Raw genomic sequence first — 19,281 nt, forward strand, 5'->3', positions numbered from 1 at the left:
CATAGAACCTGTTCACTTTCATGAGAACAGATTTCTCTTACGGCAGTGTGAGTCAGGAACTAGAGAAGGAAATTCACATCCTCTGAAGAAATAGCTGCTGTAGTCTGACTTACTGTACCTCCTCTTACTGTACCTCATCTGTAGAATGGGGATTAAGACTGTGAGCCCCAGGTGGGACAACCTGATCACCTTGTATCCTCCCCAGCGCTTAGAACAGTGCTTTGCAAATAGTAAGTGCTTAATAAATGCCATCATTATTATTATTATTATTATTATTATTATTACTGAGGGAAGACATGTTATTTCCAATCCCCAACTTACTCTCTTGCTTCTTCCTCCCACAGAAAGGTCAGCTCTCTAAGAATACAAAAGAAATGGCCCTGAGCATCTAATTTCTCAGTCCAAGGAGGGTAAGTCTGGATTCCCATCATTTTATTCTACATATGACTTTGAAATCCCTGGGGGCTTTCCCCACCACTGAAGAGATAATAGGTTTTCTTCCAAAAACTACCTGGGAAAGGCAGGTACCAGTTGCTTAGCTTGCTGTCTTCTTTCTGCCTGGTTTATTCTGCTATAGCTTTGCTCTAGCCCCAAGGTGGAAAAAGACTAGAGAGATCGGATACTACCTCATCAGTGACCAGGCAAGTCACTGAATAATTACTCCATTTTTACAGATTGAAATTTTAAATGTTCACGTTGTAGCTACATCTTAGGCATTCCAAACCATAACACCATGAACCTATTCCAAAGAAAAGAACCAGTGCATGCTTTGTTTTGTAACTTTGTTTGTTGAAGGTGATTTGGGTGATAGAGGCTGCACAGCTCAGAGAATCTCTGGGGCCCAAGATCGCCTGCTGTTCCCCCCCCCCATAAAAATACCCAGGAAATACTGTAGTTTTCAAAGGGTGCAGACGCATGTGCTTTTGTCCAGAGGGTTACTGACCTAAAAAAAAAATTGAAGGTGGGACATTTTCCCAGTAATTGTCATAGCAGAAATCCCCCGGAAAAGAGGTTTAGAATAGATGGAAGAGGAAGGTTAACAATTAATATCAAAAAAGCACTTTATTTGCCTTAAAAATGGAGGTATACAGTTACCAGGTACATTTTTTTTTTGCATAGCTCAGGCTAAATACAATTCGGTTTTGAAAAGGCACCACTTGTAAGATCAGACTTCCTAAAATCTTCATTTTATTCATAAGAAAAGTTCACTGTACAAATGGGAAGGAATAAATATTTTTATTGTCTTGTTGGCTAGGCCTAGGGCATCCCTGAGGCCCATCTTGCACATAAAATAGGAGGCAGAAGAAGATAATCCTTGTAAAACATTTTGGAAGGAAAGGACAAAGCAACAGTCTAAAGTATTGCACTAGGACATTATGGAAAGTACTCAACAATGAGACTTAGCGTTAATAGCTAGATTCCAGCCACTTATCCGAAAAGGTCAATATGTTCTCTTCTCCTACCAGCTGCCAGGGACTCTGACCTTTTTCCATCCTTTTCCCTGCCCGGCTCACTGCAGGTGGAGAATGGCATTTCAGTGCCAGCGACAGACAGGGCCTTCCTGATGTAAAACTCTCCAACCTCAAAAATGACAAGGGGGCACAGAATCCATCTTTCAGGCAGGTGGGCTGCTTCATCTGCTTTTTTTCTCCATCAAATTTTAATCTATTCCGGGAATCTGTCCATTTTAACCCTCGTTTCTTCAGCTGGTTAGAGTCTCTCTTTGGTAGACGTATTCAGTGGAGGCAATGTTTAACACATCCAGGGCAAGGATTTTCTTAAAAGAGATGCTGAAAGGTAAAATCAAGTCAAAGCACAGACTAGGGTTCCTGCTCCTCCTTCCAACTGGCAGCATGTGAATAAAAATAGGGACATTTTTCATTTTAATCATTTAAAAAATGCTGATCACTTTCCCAATGTTATTATAGCCAAGCTGAAGCCAATACACCATTTGACTGAACTCTAGCTGACTGCTAACCATCTACATTGAAATCAACGTGGCAGTAAACGGGGGGAAAAAAATGGACATTGATCCTTCCAAACACACTGTGTACTGATTTATTTAAAAGAACTCAGGTACTGTTCAAAACTATAAGAACACACGGTGGATTGTCTTCTTTCTCCCTTAATCTCTTCAAGCCAAATTATCTGCCCTACATAGCATTTTGTATGCAAAACCCAATTTAGGATGATCGAGTTTATAGATTGGCAAAACAGAAGTTAAAAATGTACAAGCAAGTAACTTACCCTGAGCACATGAATATCTAGGAGTTAACTTGCATTTTAAGGTACAATTACTCGAGATGGACAAAGAGAATCTAAAACTGAGGCTGTCAGATGTATTGTCATGAATAATTCAATTTAAAAGTGAACTGGAGAGGGCAGAACGATCCAGTACTAAACTAAGCATTTGAAAGATAAAGATTTTGGCTGACACAGTACCACAAAATATGCTTTTGTGACCTCAAAGCAGGTGATCTGGAGGGATTTAATTTGAACTTGTTTTAGAAGACAGAGGTACATCTTTCACATCACTGTAGGGCTTGTCCATAATTTCAATGCAGTTACTGAAAAGCCAGAAACAAATTTCTCCCTCTGCCACGTAGTACAGAAATGCAATGAACGAAATACAAAGCTGACAACCAGCTAGATACAAAATATCCTGAGAACAGGATTAAATTGACATGTTTAGTACGTACAATTCAATTAAAAACCACTCAATTTTGTTGCACCTCAAAATGATGCTTTACTTCTACAATTCAGCCTTAAAAACCTGTTAGGGACCGTATCCCACCAGTCGCACCAAAACTGAATCAAGAGGAAAATGTCATCCGTCATTATGACCACTTGCATTTCTGTCTTGAAAAAAGTGCATTATAGTTCTATTAGTATGTATAAAAAGGGTAAAGCCACGGAAAGGGCAAAAACTGGGTCTTGAGAAATTGCCTGCTCTGCCGGGAGTCCATGAGCTACGGGAAGGCGGGCTGGATCATCAATATGCTATTTTCCAGTGCGTGGGCTGCTCGCAGTTTTTCTCTTTGTCTCCACAAAACCTGTTGTATGTAGTTTTAGGATCCAATCCTAGTATTTCCCTTTCCTCATGAATCCGAAAGGAAAATGTTGAAACTGAGGTGCCTATAAAGTATCTGCAAGAAATATGCAAAATTAGTTACAAGACTTGTAATAGCACTAGGCCAAGGTCAGAATGTTTCTTTTCAAAAATACATACTATGAACAGGCAGTGTTCATCAACTCCTTCAAATTTACCTCTCAACCAAGAAAGCTACGTAAAGATGTGATTAAAACTCAGGTAACCAAAACCTGGGGCAGGAGACGTCAGAATCAATTCTGAACAAGTAGATGGCTTGTTTGGGACAATATGCAAATTATCTTTTTGGAAACAGGAGCTTTTTGCTTCAGGTAGAAATTAAGCAGGCACCTGGCATGTGCACAGATCCACTGATCGATGATTGCTATTCCTCCGTCTTTGTAGAGTTCAAGGTCCTCCCAAGTAGGTTCAAACCTCACCATTTCAGGCAGCAATTTTTTTAATTCTTCAAATTCTGGAAAATAGAAGTACCAGTAGTAATAATAACGACAATGGCATCTATTAAGCACTTATGAGCCAAGCGCTGATAGGTATAATATAAGCAGACAGTTTGTAAGTAGAAATCCATTGGAAAGAGATAATATTTAATCTATTGTAGCCCCCATTAAATTGATAAATTTGGTCCAATGAAAGCAAATGGAGCAGGAACTACTGAGCTTCACATCACATTTACTTACGGAGGTGAAGAACTAATGGGAAAACAACCATCACAAATAAAACTGCTTTTGGCAGGGCTGGTGATTCCCTCTTCCAAGCTTCAAGGTGTTAAAAGCCCAGTTCTGAAGTAAAGGATGAGAAAGGGACAAACGGCAGATTCTAGAGCCACTTACCCTCTACGACGGCATCTGTTGCTAGAAAAACTCTCTCCAGTTTGTGAATTTTCATGAGACTCCGGATTTTCTTCACTGCTCCTTTCAGGCTGGGTACATCCTCCCTATGCCCCCAGACAAAGTCTTTTCTCCGGAGGTGCACTCCGAGGTAAGGCCCACCTAGGGCAGTGCCCAGCTTTACCTGGCAAAGAACAACCACAACAGGCTTCAGTTGAAATAACCCCAATACTCCTAATTCACACGTCTTCACTTCTTGGTTTGGATATACCACGATCTCAGAATTAGAGAACCTTCTTCCCACAGTATTTGTTTATGAAAGGAAGACAGAAGAAAGGACTGTGTGCATGTCAGAGGTGCCTCTGCCCCAGTCTTTGAGAACTGTACCCACAGAGCATTTTGCACCTGTGTCCTTTCACTGTATGAAATTACAGACAGTGTGCTGGGAGTAATTGGACAGTCCCTTGAAGCAGCGTGGCTCAGTGGAAAGAGCAAGGGCTTGGGAGTCAGAGGTCATGGGTTCTAATCGCGGCTCCGCCACTTGTCAGCTGTGTGACTTTGGGCAAGTCACTTAACTTCTCTGGGCCTCAGTTCCCTCATCTGTAAAATGGGGATTGAGGCTGTGAGCCCCACGTGGGACAACCTTAATTACCTTGTATCCCCTTCCAGCGCTTAGAACAGTGCTTGGCACATAGTAAGCACTTGACAAATACCAAAATTATTATTATTATTATTACCGATAACAAAGAATTTCATATTGAAAATTTGCCTCTCGTGATGCTATCTTGCACCTTACCCCCTGAGCATCTTATTAATTCCCATTAATGCAATGGTCACTGCTCTGCCTCAACTTCCCTGTAACAGGATGTTCCTCAAGACTGACAAATGAGCTTCAGCCCTTAGATCTTGGGCCTGAGAACTTGGATGAAGGAATTGACTGTGCTGATGGAAATAGGTGGGCAGATGTGCAGCACACTGCCATGAGCATTCAGAGGGTTGTTTTTTTTCTCCATGTGCCGGATCCATTTATGGCCTAAGTGACCTCGGTATAAGTCAATACTGTGATTTAGTACCATAACCCTGCAGGGAGCTACCTTGGCAGTAAGAGGAACGGTATTTATTAAACATACTACGTGCTGAGAACGAAGTTGTGGGAGAAAATTAAAGGGGATCCCTGACCTTTGGGGTAGCTGCTGTAGACTTGAGCACCTGTCACTGCCAGCTCTTTTCCAAGGTTGCAGCTGGGTAGGGCAGCTTCACAGTATGCTCTGAGGTGGTTCTTTGGTCAGAAACCATTCCCCCCGGCCCGATGGCACAGCTCCAGCAAGCAGAATTGGGACTACAGACCTGTTCTTTCCACTGGCCCATGAGCAAGGCTAGTATATAAAAATGTGGCATGCTCCATCAAATGAGTTGCGATGAAATAAAAATTAGAGTTGAAATAGGCTGTTCTTTTCTTGTACTCTACAACCCCAAACCACCTGCTCTAAGACCAAGCAAATCTCTTAAAGCCTGAAGCTTCCAAATAGAAAAATAATTCACCCTCCATTCACCCTTACTTTATCTTTGTATCACTTCTTGCTTCTACTCCCAGTGCTCTGCTCTTTCAGCAAAACTGCTTTTGGGAAAAAAGTAGGGAGTAGAAGCAAGGAAGGAAACAATAAGGCAACCTCTGCCTGTTTATCCACACCCCATTTAGACTGAAACACCTCACCTATAAAATCGGAATTATATTACCTGCCCTTCCCTATCTCACAGGGATGTGATGAGGAGAAGCAGTGTGGCTCAGAGGAAAAGAGCCCGGGCTTTGGAGTCAGAGGTCATGGGTTCGAATCCCGGCTCGGCCAATTGTCAGCTGTGTGACTTTGGGCAAGTCACTTAAATACAACTGAATGAACTTAGCTTCTCTGTGCCTCAGTTACCTCATCTGAAAAATGGGGGTTAAGACTGTGAGCCCCCCGTGGGACAACCTGATCACCTTGTAACCTCCCCAGTGCTTAGAACAGTGCTGTGCACATAGTAAGCGCTTAATAAATGATGCCATCATCATTATTATTATTATTATAAACTAAGTGATATGAAAGAAAGAACTCTGGAAAAATAAAAGCATTCTACAAAAAACACAGTATTAGTATTCTCCCTAGTAACCTCAATTACATTCTCCCAAGTGTTTAGTACAGTACTTTATACACAGTAGATGCTCAAATACTATTGGTAAATGTTTAAACGGGCATTTACGTAACATCAAATTAATCTGCCAGTTTCCTCTTCAATTTAAAAATTACAGTAAAATATGCAGGTTTTTCTATAAATTGAAAAAGCAAAATCACAAGTGATTTACCTTCATCTTTGTCCAGTCTTCATGGTAGCTGGTCTTGTCACTTCCATCTGTGGAGTTAAGGTATTTGATCCTAAACTCATCCCCCACCACACGCAGATGCTTAGCAAACACCATACTCCGACGGGTCTGTGGAATAAAGAGATCTCACAGGCCAAAGTCTCTTTGTCCAGCACCCAAGCGTGCTTATTACAAACAGTTGCCAAATCTCTAAAGAATCATTTGCTACTTAATCCAACATCTGAATTACTAAGTATTATTTACTCAACTCCTTTCATCTGCCTCTACTCCCCCTTCCACCTGTGCTCTTCTTTCTGAATTGGTTTCTTTTCACTTCTAAGCTCGTTACAGGCAGGGAACGTGTCTGCTAATTCTGTTGTACTGTGTACTCTTCTAAGCCCTTAGAACAGGGCTCTGCACACAGTAAGCGCTCAATAAACGTGACTGCTTGATTGATATCTCCTCTAGAAACCTTCCCTGTCCCTTATCAGTCCTCCCTATGAGGAAAAACAAGTAAGACAGTTGTAAGAAAAGAAAGAGCATGGAACCATCCACATTTTAAAGACTTATTAACAGACTTTAGTAGGAAGAGCAAGATATTGGAAAATTCCAAATCCAATCTCAGTCCACATAGTTATGAGTCCTGGGATAAATTCCTTATTGTTTCTGTACCTCAGTTTCATCCTCTATGAAAAGGAGGACCTAGCAGGCCATTTAGAAGAATGATACAGATTATAAAACTCTTCACAAAGCGGTACAGAAGAAGTCATCCTGGGAATGACCCATAGTCCATCCGGTTTTCAGTCTTTAACAGTGGCAGTTGGGAGGACTAGTGTGATGGCTGTTTCTTTGCATTTATCTTCATGTACGGGGCTACAGATATCGTAACCTCTACCTGACACTGGTGATCCTAGTCCCATACTCTCTCAGGAAAGGCTGCAGCCCCTAATAGTCTCCAGGAGAGTGGCAGGGGGCTGTATTTATGTGACACCTGAGTCTTTAGAGCAGACGAGGAAGGAGTGGAGGTAGGGGTAATGTTTGGTATTCTCAGATAGGGATCGGGAGACTGAGGTACTTTTTTTTGAATTCGCAGCAGCAGTAATTCAGGAGTGCAGTTGGCTTCAGCAAGCCAGAGCGGTTACCCCGAGACCCTGAATAGGCAGGACTGTTTCATTTGTTTGAATTGTTTCTGAAATGTCTCATTCTCTATCACTCCCCCACGTATCTGCCAATGGCTAGCGTTTATCACAGTTCTCCGGACACGTGTACTCTCCCAAGTGCTTAGTAGAGTGCTCTGTACATAGTAAGCACTCTATAATACGATTGAATGAATGAACCCATGTCTTCCATGCTCAGGTCCCCAAAGCAGTTAGTTACCTGAGCTACTTGACCCCTAAATCTGACATGCAAGAACCAGTTACCTCAATCAGTGAATCAGTGGTATTTATTGAGCACATACTGGGTGCAGGTTAATGTACTACGTGCTTGGGAGAGTACAATCCAATTAGAGTGGGCAGACATGATCCCTATGCCATATTGCTGCAGTATGACATTTTTACAGCTGACACTTAACTGTTGGGGATGTCAAAAGGCTAAATTCCATATTTCTCCATTGTGTTTAAAGCTTGACCATAAAAGAAAATAAAAAGTACTTTTCAAAGTAAATAACTTTTGGCTTAAAGTACGTACTGTTTTCTACCAACAAAAAAAGAAATACAAGCTTTAACACCCCAAATGTAAAATGTACAGCTTGTAAAATGTGTTTGTCAATAAAGCAGGTCAAGAAGTATATCTCAGAATCAACATGAGCCTGGCTCTTAGTAAAATGTTCACTGACATCAGGAAAGCTGAAATTTAGGGCACTAAGATGTTATATGAAGTTCCTGCACCTCAACCAGTAGAAAAGAAAACCATTATCCCAAAAATGAATTCACGCTACAACAGTTTTTGCCCAACTTTTGTAATATTAAAACATTTCAGTTTTATATAAGTATTCTGTATCTGGGGATCACAGGATTCAAAACCCCTCTTTTTGGCACAAAAATATTTCTATGCTAGGATAAAATCTACTCAATAACAGTGCATATAATTGGATCAGAAGTCTCCCTGAATTTATATATATACACAAGATAAGAAATAAAACAAATCATTATTTAACCAGTTTTTGTTAATTTGCATTGCTTTGAGTTTAAGTTTTTCTCAGGAAAGGGTTAGAATTTTAGGAAATGACTATTAATAACAAAACTATGCATCGTAAAGGATTCTTAGAACTTGGAAAAACACTGTTGGGAGCCGTCAGGGGATAAGAAGCACTTTCATCTGCTACTGCTTCAGTGACAATACAGCTGGGAGACTGCCACCTGCTCTCCTGCTAATCAGTTAGTGATATTTATTGAGCGCTTACTGTGTCAGAGCACTGTACTAAGCACTTGGGAGAGTACAACAGAACTGGTAGACATGTTCTCTGCCCACATGACATTACTGCCATGCTGTTTTAAAGTGCCTTTTTGGAGAGCTCTTATGGTAACGATTCCCACACAAGAGCAATGCCCTTTTGGATGAAAAATGTGCCCTTTTCATAATGCGTTTTCTGATTTTAAAATGTGCCCTCTAGAAAATACTTGGCACATACACAATATTAACACAAAAAAACAAGACAAAAGCCGTTAGAGCTTTTTCTGACCAGATGTCTGCAGTCACATTATCATGAGGCCAACACCCACACTGACATGATCTGGAGGTCAACAAGTTAGGTCAAAGAAAAGCCCAAATTAGTGCTAAAGAGAAGGGCCCTAGGCTTCTGAATATGAGAGAGGGTAGCAAGAACGGCTTCAACAATTTCCACAGCTGAAACAGTGGAGAGAAACAGGAAAAGGCTTAGGTCCTCTTGTCATTGTATTTTGTCACATTTCAAGACATGGCAACTAGGCGTTTATCTTCTTTGTGGATAGGATTGCCTTTTCCTCCAGCCTAAATACCATGGCATTAAAGGGACCCCCTTTAAAGGCATTAAATACCGTTAAATACCATGGCATTAAAGGGACCCTGAAGGGACCCTCTCTTGTCCCTCTGGAGATGGGGAGGGGGCAGAAAAGAGAAGGAGTTGGCACCACCTAAAGTGTAAGCCACAGGAACTTCCTGCTCCTGGCTGCAGCAGCAGTTCTGGGAAGCTTCATTTTCACCTTGGAGTCAAGGGACTTCCTTGCCCAGAAATAGGTGAGTGGCTCTTAAACCCGATCAAGCTAATCCTGACTAGCAAATAATTATCCTCTGTGACCAAGAACTTAATGCATGTGTGGCTGCGAAGGGTGATGTGTGAACCACAACCCCTTTGACACGGGCATGCAGCTGCGTGACTGCTTGCACTTGCTAGCTGCAATGCCTACTGCTCCTTTACAATTTTCCTCTGCCTCACAATCTTTCTGATGGCCCTGCTTTAAGAGCAAGCTCATTACTGAATGCCATGTTCCAGCTGATTGGTCTGCCCAAAAATGTCCTGAAAACCCACTGCTCTGATGTACTGTTGGAGGTTGTGCTTTATTATATCTTTAAATTCTTGCATTTGCCTTACCTTCTTGGGTTGGGGGTGAGGTCTCATCATTTCACACTGAATGGTAAATGATTATCAACTACTGCTTTCACATGTCCTCTCCAACAAGGTTGTGTTGTCAGAGTTAAAGGAACCTCACCTTCAACAAAGTTGTGTTGCTTTGATGTGGACTGACTAATTGCATTGACAGGGGTGGTTCTTCCCTTATGAAGTTACGTATGGCATTAAAAGAGATGGATAAAAGATGTCTCATCCATCTGTAATAACTCCAGGTCTCCCAACTCTATAGATGGTTGGATGCTAACAATTTGGGATATTAATGTTACGTGCTATATCAATCTTACAGTTCCTGCTAACCTTCATTCATCCTTCACTTTAAATCTCTCAGTAGAGTCATATGACTTTGGCCAGTGTGGCAAAGGAGCAGAATTCAGTAGCATTCTTTAACTGTGTTTCTTATGGTAAATCATTGGTTGTATGACGTTCCCTCTGTCGCTGAAATCTCTCAAATGTTCTTCAGGTTTACGGTCAGTTCAGAGGGCTGTGTTGATTCTGCAAAACAGTTCATACTCATTTGGATGTCATGTTGTGTGCTTTCAGAGTGTCGCAGTGCTGTTTGGAAGCACTTCTCTGGAGGGTGTTCTAGCGACTGCTTCCAAATACCTTGAAGCATTCTCACCCATGGGATGTGTGGGATAGGTTGAAGAAGGTTGGAACTCTTAGCCAAGCTTTTAGAGCTGGCCATGGAGTCCTGGATCTTTTGGACTTTGGAAACCTTGATCGATTCACCCAACTCTCCCAATCAGAGCTGGCCATGGAGTCCTGGATCTTTTGGACTTTGGAAACCTTGATCAGTTCACCCAACTCTCCCAATCATCTCAGGAAAGACTGTGCTCCCAGAAGTCTGGGAGAGAATGACAAGGGGCTGAAAATATGCACCATCTAAGGATAGTAGGCAATCATGACGCCCTGACTTGTTTTTTAACGGTTTGAGCTATGTTTTCTTCATTTATACTCCGGGACTGTTTTGGACTTTTTTGGAGTTAGAGAGTTATACTTTTCCTATGGATATTTCCCTTCCTAGTAGTAGATTGTAAGTTCTTGGTTTGCTCCACTGCCTAATCTCATTTGGCACAATGTAGGGCTTTTGCTCTTAAGTAACTGTGGTGAGGAGGATGGTGGAAGACGTCAGGTGAGGTACCTTCAACTGTGACAATCAACTACACATCAAGGAACTCTAGGGTGCTGTGAATTTCTCGGGACCAGCAAATTTGCTTAGAGTTTTCCAGACCCCAGATCTTAAGAAGGGCATTACCGTTTGCGATCGGCTGCAAATTCAATATGGTTGTCAAAGTTTTCCCCTAAACACACCTTTGATTCAGTTTGGATAGGTTAATGGATTTGCAGCAGGAGAATGCCTACTGAGGCTATATCTCTCGACTGGTGGAAGAGATATAACTACTAACTACTGTTTCATCCTTTCTTAATAGCTAAGAATGTTCTCCCAGGAATGACTACAGAAGTTTGAATGTGGGTAGTCAATAGCTTGGGAACTAGAGGATCAGCAAGACAACTCACGAGCCTTCCGAAACAGACTGATTTTTTAAAAAAAGACAACTACTTAATCTGTTCACAAGGCAGTGAGCCAGAAAAACCACCCAGTGAGAGAGACTAGTCTAATTTTTGAATGCATTAAACAGAATTTTCAATCTCAGGTGATGTCTGACACCAAACATAAGTGCAGGAAATTATTTTGTTCTCCAGAAAAAAGGCTTGGGTGTATGTGTATGCATAGATGCCGTTTGTTTTCCGTATGAGGGGAGCCTTGGAATGACACCTTTACTCATTAGGTCTCTGGGAAAATCCTGGTTTGCTAAAAATTGTGTTGCTTTAAGTAACACTTTCCAAGAACACATCTCCAACTTCTAGAAAGGTAATCCTGTAGAGAGGTCTCAAGTGCTTTACTTGTACTTCTCCTACATCCAAACCTATAGAGAACAAAATTCCTATCTGCTGTGCTGTGCTCTAAATCACATTGAGACCTATTAATGAATTTCTTCATCACTGTTTCATAAGGACTCTACAGAATCATTAGAAGTGGAAAGCAGTGAGGGGCCACGATCATTTTGGTAATCTGTTTTGTTGCCCCTTGCCACTTTCCTGAAAGTACTGAAGATGATGGCAACTCTGAAACCAAAGGACATTTTTTCAGTATTCTGTATGGTAGATTAATGCCTGGGCTGATGTCTTGGAGGTATTTCCCCAATTCTCTCCTGCTCGGACTATAGTTACTTTCTCAAGTTACAATAAAGGCCATGTCTTTGCAGGTAAACAAGTTTCCATCTTTTAGGGCTTCCTGGTGGAATCTCCCCCTTTAGACTATAAGCTAATTGTGGGCAAGGACTGAGTTTGTTTATTGTTATACTGTACTCTCTCAAGCACCAATACAGTACTTTGCAAACAGTAAATACTCAATAAATAAGATAGAATGAATGAATGAGAGAATGAAATAGGCATTGAGGCCTGCAGAAAGTAATTTTATCATGTCTTTACAATTCACTTCTAGCTTGTGACCGACCACTTGAGAATTCCAATTAAAGGACTTTCTCTCTTGGCAATAAGCTCCAGAAACAATAAGCTTCAGAAAGGACTGTGGGATCACCTTCTCTCTGCAGCATCATATATTGGATGCTCAAATCTTCCACGAGCCCTATGGCAGTTAATAAAATGATACTGTCACTGATCTAGGCCCTTGTCATATCCCAGTTTGACTACTGCATCATTCTCCTCATGAGCCCACTGTTGGGTAGGGACTGTCTCTATATGTTGCCAACTTGTACTTCCCAAGCGCTTAGTACAGTGCTCTGCACACAGTAAGCGCTCAATAAGTACGATTGATTGATTGATTGATTGATTGATTGATCACCAGGGTTCCAGTCTCTACTTCACTATGCTGCCTGGTTTGCTTTTTTAAAACATCCCACTTTCCAAACCTCAAGAATCTCTAATGGCCATCCATTTGTCTCCACTTCAACCAAAAATTCCTGATCACTGGTTTTATGGCACTCAATCAGCTCTGTCCCTCCTGCTTACTCATTTTCCCTGCCCCTTACACCATGGTTCATAATCCTTGGTTGTCTCGGGCTAACGTGCTCACTGGACATCGTTCTTGTTTCTTCCTCCGCTGACTAATCGCTCACTCCTGGCCTCTGGTCTGGAACTTTCTCCCACTTTGGATGACAGACCAATGCTCTCCCATTCTTATCTGTTCTAAGATCCAGGAGGCCTTTCCCAAATCATCTCTATCTTCCCACCAAGAATCCCCCAAACGCCACCTTGACCCTTTCATGCCATTGAAGCCCTTGCTACTGAAGGCCCAGTAGCACTTTTGGGCATAGTTTATATGCCTTCTTAGTATCACCTAGTTAAGTATCGGTCTCCCCCACTAGCCTTCAATCTCTTTAAGGGCAGTGATCACGCCTTGTCATTTGTTGCCTTCCGAGTTTTCAGTTAATGCTCCATAGAGAGCAGACGCTCAATAAATGCTATTAATGATGATGGTGATGATAGACACCACCTAAAAATGCCTTAATAAGGATGTTTTTAAGCGCTCACTAGCACTTTGTTAAGCACTGGACATTAACAGAAAAAGTCCCTGTTCCCCAGGGACTCACAGTCTAAGAGGGCGAAAGAGCAGGCATTTTTTCTCCTTTTCATGCCTTCTCTAACAATTGCCATCAGATATAGTCACTTTTACCCATTATCTTTTCTGGTCCCTCCTATTCAAATGTGATGAACAGCTACTGTGACAAAGACCTATATCTCAATAGGAGCACAAACAAAGCAGTTATCAGACTGAAATTTACATTGCATAGTCAGCACAGGAACTGTGGCTGGTGTTAAAACAAATGACTTTGGGGCCGTTTTTAAAATACACAACTGTTTTCTGAAATTCTAGTTAGAGAAAAGATAACCAGAAAATACTCACATCCCAGTAATCTTTCCCTCCATAGTGGTCATGAAGTAGGTTTTCAGCTCTGTCTAACATCACTGACCTATTAAAAATGTTAAAAAGGGGAATTATTTTTTTTTACAAAAAATCAGTAAAATTCATATTTTTGCCTTTTTCTTCACAGAAAAATAAAAGTGGCCTACATCATACAAAGCAAACATTAGTAAGCTACCTCCCAAATGAAAAATCATACATTTGGTATGGATACTAACTCTTTCTTGGAGCCAGGTACCGCTCATTAATTATTGCTTCTTCAACACACAAAATCCTCTCATCCCCTGAAATGCCTGCCTCACGGCCAAGAAAAAGCTTTCTTATCCAGTAGGTCTGACTTCCTAAGCCAGATTCTCTTGGGGTCGAAAATATTTGCGGGCATTGGTTTTAAGTGTGGCACCTTTAGAAACTATATTAACTCCTTCAGGCCACTGGGGTTCTATTTCATGGTCACTATCTGGTCAAATTATTTAACAACTAACAGGCAGTGCATAGTTTTGGAGCATTAGTAAATTTTCTGTTCCACTGCCCATTAGGTTAAACAACTATTAAATGATACAGATAGCTGGGAACATATTTCTTGCTCCAAAAACTGATATGACAATTGCAATACTACTGTTTATGAATTTGAGAACTTACAAATTGTCCCAGCTACAAAGAGCTGCAAATCCCTACGTTTTCAATAGAATTATGCCACTAAGACAGTGAATCTACATGAAAAATGCCCAAGCAACTAATGAAACGTGTGAACATATTTCTCTTAATAGCATTTAGATGGAGACATTTTCCATTTTTCAAAGATGCACAGCTTTGGCAAAAATACGATGAACTTTGTTTAGAATATTGATTTGGAGCAATGAGGCCTTTGCTTTATAACCTACCAAGGTACGGCACAAATGGTTTCTCATTTTCTGGCTGCAGGATGAGATGGAAGGGATTTCTGTATTGTTATCTCACCCTCAGGAGGATTCCCCATTGGTGAACTTATTCTGAAGATGCTTAAGGATGCTCTCTTGTAATTAATTTTTTTCCACTGTCTATGGTGTTGACATTAATAATAATCCAACAGCTTGACCCTCATGGAATGCAGTATTGTAAAATAAGACTGAACTATGAACATAACTTTCCTCTGTTACAAAAAAAGTTATTAGTTTGGTCTAATAAGCAGAGCTAATTATAAGTATCAAAACTCAAAGATAGTAAGTCAGTGTTTTGAACCTCAAATGCTAAAGTCAAAGAAACAATTTTATGGGTATGATATTCAGGTCCTGCTGAGATGCACAACCTAGTGGAAAGAGCACAGACCTGGAAGTGAAAGGATCTGAGTTCTAATATTGGCTGCGCCACTTGTCTGCTGTGTGACCTTGGGCAAGTCACTTCATTTCTCTGTGCCTCAGTTCCCTCATCTGTAAAATGAGGAATAAGACTGTGAGCCTCATGTGGGACAGGAACTGTGTCCAACCTGATTAGCTTATATCGACTCCAGTGTTTAGTACAGTACCTGGCACGAAATAAGCACTTACCAAATATTGAAAAAGTCCACTGAAATTCATTTTAACACTTGTATAAGCAAATCCAGGAATCAATCAATCATATGTAATGAGTGCTAATTGCGTGCAAAGCACTATACTAAGCGCTTGGGAGAGTACAACAGAGCAGAGTTAGTAGATATGTTCCCTGCCCAGAATGGGTACACTGTCTAGAGGGGGGAGACAGACATTACTACAAAAAAACCCAAAATACACCAATATATGTTTCTGAGGAGTAGGGAGACATGGACGGAACAGTTTTGTAGGAAAATGATCTGAGCAGGAGAATGAAGTATGCGGTGAAATGGGGAGAGGCAGGAGGCAAAGCGGTCAGTAAGGAGGCTAATGCAGCATCCAAGGGCAGGATAGGATAAGGGCTTGGATTAATGGGGTATTAGTCTGGATGGAGAAAAAAGGGTGGATTTTAAGAATGTGGTGAAGGATGAACTGATAGGATTTGGTGATAGAGTGAATAAGTGGATTGTATCAGAGAGCTGAGCAGAGGCTAACGCTACAGTTATGGGCTTGTGGTGCTTTCCGGTGGAAATACCCTGGACTTCCAAGGATAGCTAAAAAGAATGCTTAGGCAGCAATAAAATGATCAATGGAGAGCTTGATTGATTCTTAACACAAAGTGTGCTATTTTAGACTCATCCTCATTAAAGGAGCACGGCCTATTGGATAGCGCGTACTTATCTGCCATGTGACCTTGGGCAAGTCACCTAACTTCTCTGAACCTCTGTTGCCTCATCTGTAAAACGGGGATTAAGACTGTGAGCCCCGTGTGGGACATGGATTGTGTCCAAACTGGTTAGGTTGTCCCTACCCCAGTGCATGGTACAGTGCTTAGCACATAGTAAGAGCTTACATACTATTTTTTTAAAAGAGCACCTCTTGGATGTAGGGTTGGGTTTAAGCTAGTGTTCTCCTCCAGAGAGGTTAGGGTTGATTAAAATTTTATAAGCTGGTGGGTTGTTTTTTCCCCAGAAACTACGTGGTAGGCTGATTAGTTAAAGGCAATGAGAAATCTTGCTTTTGGTTGAGCTTTGACTTTCACACAATGATCCTGGTTTGGTAGAGCTAGAAATGTTAAACTCTGCTAATATCTCTATTCAGCAGACGTTAACACCCTTAACCAAAGCCTGCCCAAACGATAGCAGCATTATCCCTCAAATCAAGTTAGTCCTTTCTTCACTGGCGAAGAAACCTGTCTTATTTATTATGTAATACAGAAAAAAAAACTTTAGTTTTATAATCTTTGCAAATTGAAAAATATTAAAGTTGAGATTTGCGGCGAACTTATCCAGAACTGTATTCTTCAATAACCCTAACAACCTTTTAGTGTTTGAGCATTATGTCTGTCCAACTAGGCCATATGGCATACTGATCAGGAAATATACAATTGCTTATTATTGTAGCTGCTGCATCTGCAATTCCCTCACGCATTAATTGAAACATTTAAGGATACAGAAATGGCAAGTTCTTATATTAGCACTGTGCTGAACACAGAAGCAAAGTGTGCCACTAAGTGATTCATTTATTGGCTTTCCTATTACAGCTCCCCTGTCTTGGGCCTTCATAGTTAATAATAAACTGGTAAAGCTTTGACATTTAATGGTGAACATTACGCCCAATTCAGCACACAGGTAATTTGCAAAAAGAATTCAGGCTACTCCATTAACTTTAGGAATAGAAATGAACGTTTCAAGTAGAATGGGCAAGAAGCCTAACTACACATTTTATATTCTTAAAGGGGCCTCTACCACTTTCTGATCCAAAATCACGGAACATCCTTCTTGGATCTCTTAATATTTAGTACATATTTGAGCATGTGCTACTAACTGGGAACCTTTGCTGGGTCAGTCAGCTCAGAGTTTTACAGATGAATCCTACAAATTAGTATAGTGGTGGGATATATAGGAAAGTGACTGAATAAACTAATGAAAGGATTCACTGTTAAAATAACTTTTGAATATATTGCATTAGCTGATGTCTAGTAAGCATGTTCTGTCAAATCTCATGCTATTGATGTGGTTAAAAAGGGGTGCAATCAGGGCACGTAAATCCTGCAATCTAACCAGGTATCTACAAGTGTGGCAATAATCTCATACAATTAGAGATTTCTTCCATTATGGGTTCCTTTTATTATTGCTTTCCTTGATCCAAGCCAGTGGAATGTGTAGAAATATGCTCATGTTATGACGCTCTGGAAGCTCGGCGTGCCTTTCTGATGCTTCCAATGCAAACATCATGGGGCTCTCAGAGGCACACCTTTAGCAATAGAGCTCTAGCCTTTTTCGGTTAAATAGTATACACCAAGGCCAGAAACTAAGTAAGCCAGAAGGAGCTTCCAGGGCCAGCAGAAGGGTCACCTAAGTAAGGTGATGAATTTAGGGGGAGTTCAAAGCAGGATAGGAAAGGAAGGCGGAAAGAGGGGGCACAAAGAGAGAGAAGCAAACTGGGAGCAGAGAAGAAAGGGAGAGAAATAGCGGGGCTTGGGGGAAAAAAAGAAAGGGAGAGTGAGTCATCTGCTTATCTACTTGTGGGTTACATGTTAGTGCCGCCGCACTCCATTTCTTGAAGCCTCCGTCGTAGCTAGAACCATCAATTTACTTATTCATTTATGTGGTTATATTAATGCCTGTCTACCCCTCTAGGCGGTAAGCTCACTGTGGGCAGGGACTGTGTCTGTTACACTGTTGTACTGTCCTCTCCCAAGTGTTTGGTACAGTGCACAGAGTAAATGCTCAACAAATACAACTGACTGACTGACTGACTGACATCGCACTGGCCTGTCAGAAACAGCCCAGGTAGGGCTAGTGGTAGTAATGCCAGCAGTAGTAGTGATAAGAGCTGTGTGACTTTGGGCAAGTCACTTAACTTCTCTGTGCCTCAGATGCCTCGTCTGTAAAATGGGGATTAAGACTGTGAGTCCTTCTTGGGACAACCTGATTACCTTGAATCTCCCCCAGTGCTTAGAACAGTGCTTGGCACATAGTAAGCGCTTGACAAATACCATCATTATTATTATTATTATTATTAATAGCAGCAGCACATATTTAGCGTGCACTCTCCAGCCATGATGGGGAGGGTTGCCGCTGCTGGCTATATCCATCCCTCTCAACCCTCGTCTCGGGGGGTCAGATACCTTCCTGCCACCAGAACTAAGAGCAAGACTCTAAAGGGCAGGGCCAAATACCCCAAAACTGTGACCATCCGGCTTGATGTGGGATGCCTGGGCACCCAGTCCGAAAGAAAGCAGTGAGCTGAATTATGAGATGACAAAGCGCGCAGAGAGAATGACAAACAAGGTTTCAAAGACGAGCTGTTCTTCCCCCTCCATATAACGCGAGATCCACTGTTTACCCTAGCTAACCGGGAGTAATGGCTACACATCTGAACAGGGCAAAGGCAAAAATCTAGTAAGTGTATCTTTCAACTTCAGTATATTTCACTTTGGTGTAAAAGTTAATCAAGGATGTGTAAACGTTAATCACAAAAAGCAAATCTTACTTAAAACTGTTCTGGCATTATATTTGAACTGGAGGCATATATTTAACTGCTACTTAAAGGATGACTGATTTGAAAGGGTGAGGTTTCTTATGGAAACTTTATGGCTTGCTTTTAAATTTGCATATTATTCACCTTACACTAAAAGTTTTAATAGCTAATTTTTAATTTAGAAAAAAAAACAAGACCTGAAGCATTCTTGCTATCTTTGCTGAGAGTTTTTTATTCACCACATTGATATTTCAAAGATGTCCATTTGTGTAATTCAGAGAGGGAACAGGAAACCCACTCTTCATTCTTAGTGCTCTTGATGAACAATGAACCATCATAAATGAGTCCCTCATTTTTTTCTGATGCATTTTGAGTATTTAAGTACTTAATCCATTTTAGAATTTTAAAAATACAGCCAGTT

At 41.1% G+C, this 19,281-nt stretch overlaps 1 protein-coding gene across 1 annotated transcript in view; it reads right to left on the minus strand.

The window, feature by feature from the left end:
* Positions 1 to 1,043: 1,043 nt before the first annotated feature.
* The window catches only part of POFUT2 (protein O-fucosyltransferase 2), a 37,423-nt gene continuing 19,185 nt past the window's right edge, over positions 1,044 to 19,281 (minus strand). Inside the window, exons 5-9 of the mRNA XM_038748798.1 lie at positions 13,813 to 13,879; positions 6,278 to 6,403; positions 3,940 to 4,120; positions 3,440 to 3,563; positions 1,044 to 3,146 (exon numbers count right to left, since the gene is read on the minus strand). Coding sequence (XP_038604726.1) covers positions 2,993 to 3,146; positions 3,440 to 3,563; positions 3,940 to 4,120; positions 6,278 to 6,403; positions 13,813 to 13,879 — 652 coding nt within the window. The 3' untranslated portion in view covers positions 1,044 to 2,992. The remainder of the gene's footprint in view (positions 3,147 to 3,439; positions 3,564 to 3,939; positions 4,121 to 6,277; positions 6,404 to 13,812; positions 13,880 to 19,281) is intronic.

Source organism: Tachyglossus aculeatus, chromosome 7 (genome assembly GCF_015852505.1).
Source record: "Tachyglossus aculeatus isolate mTacAcu1 chromosome 7, mTacAcu1.pri, whole genome shotgun sequence".
NCBI lineage: Eukaryota > Metazoa > Chordata > Mammalia > Monotremata > Tachyglossidae > Tachyglossus > Tachyglossus aculeatus.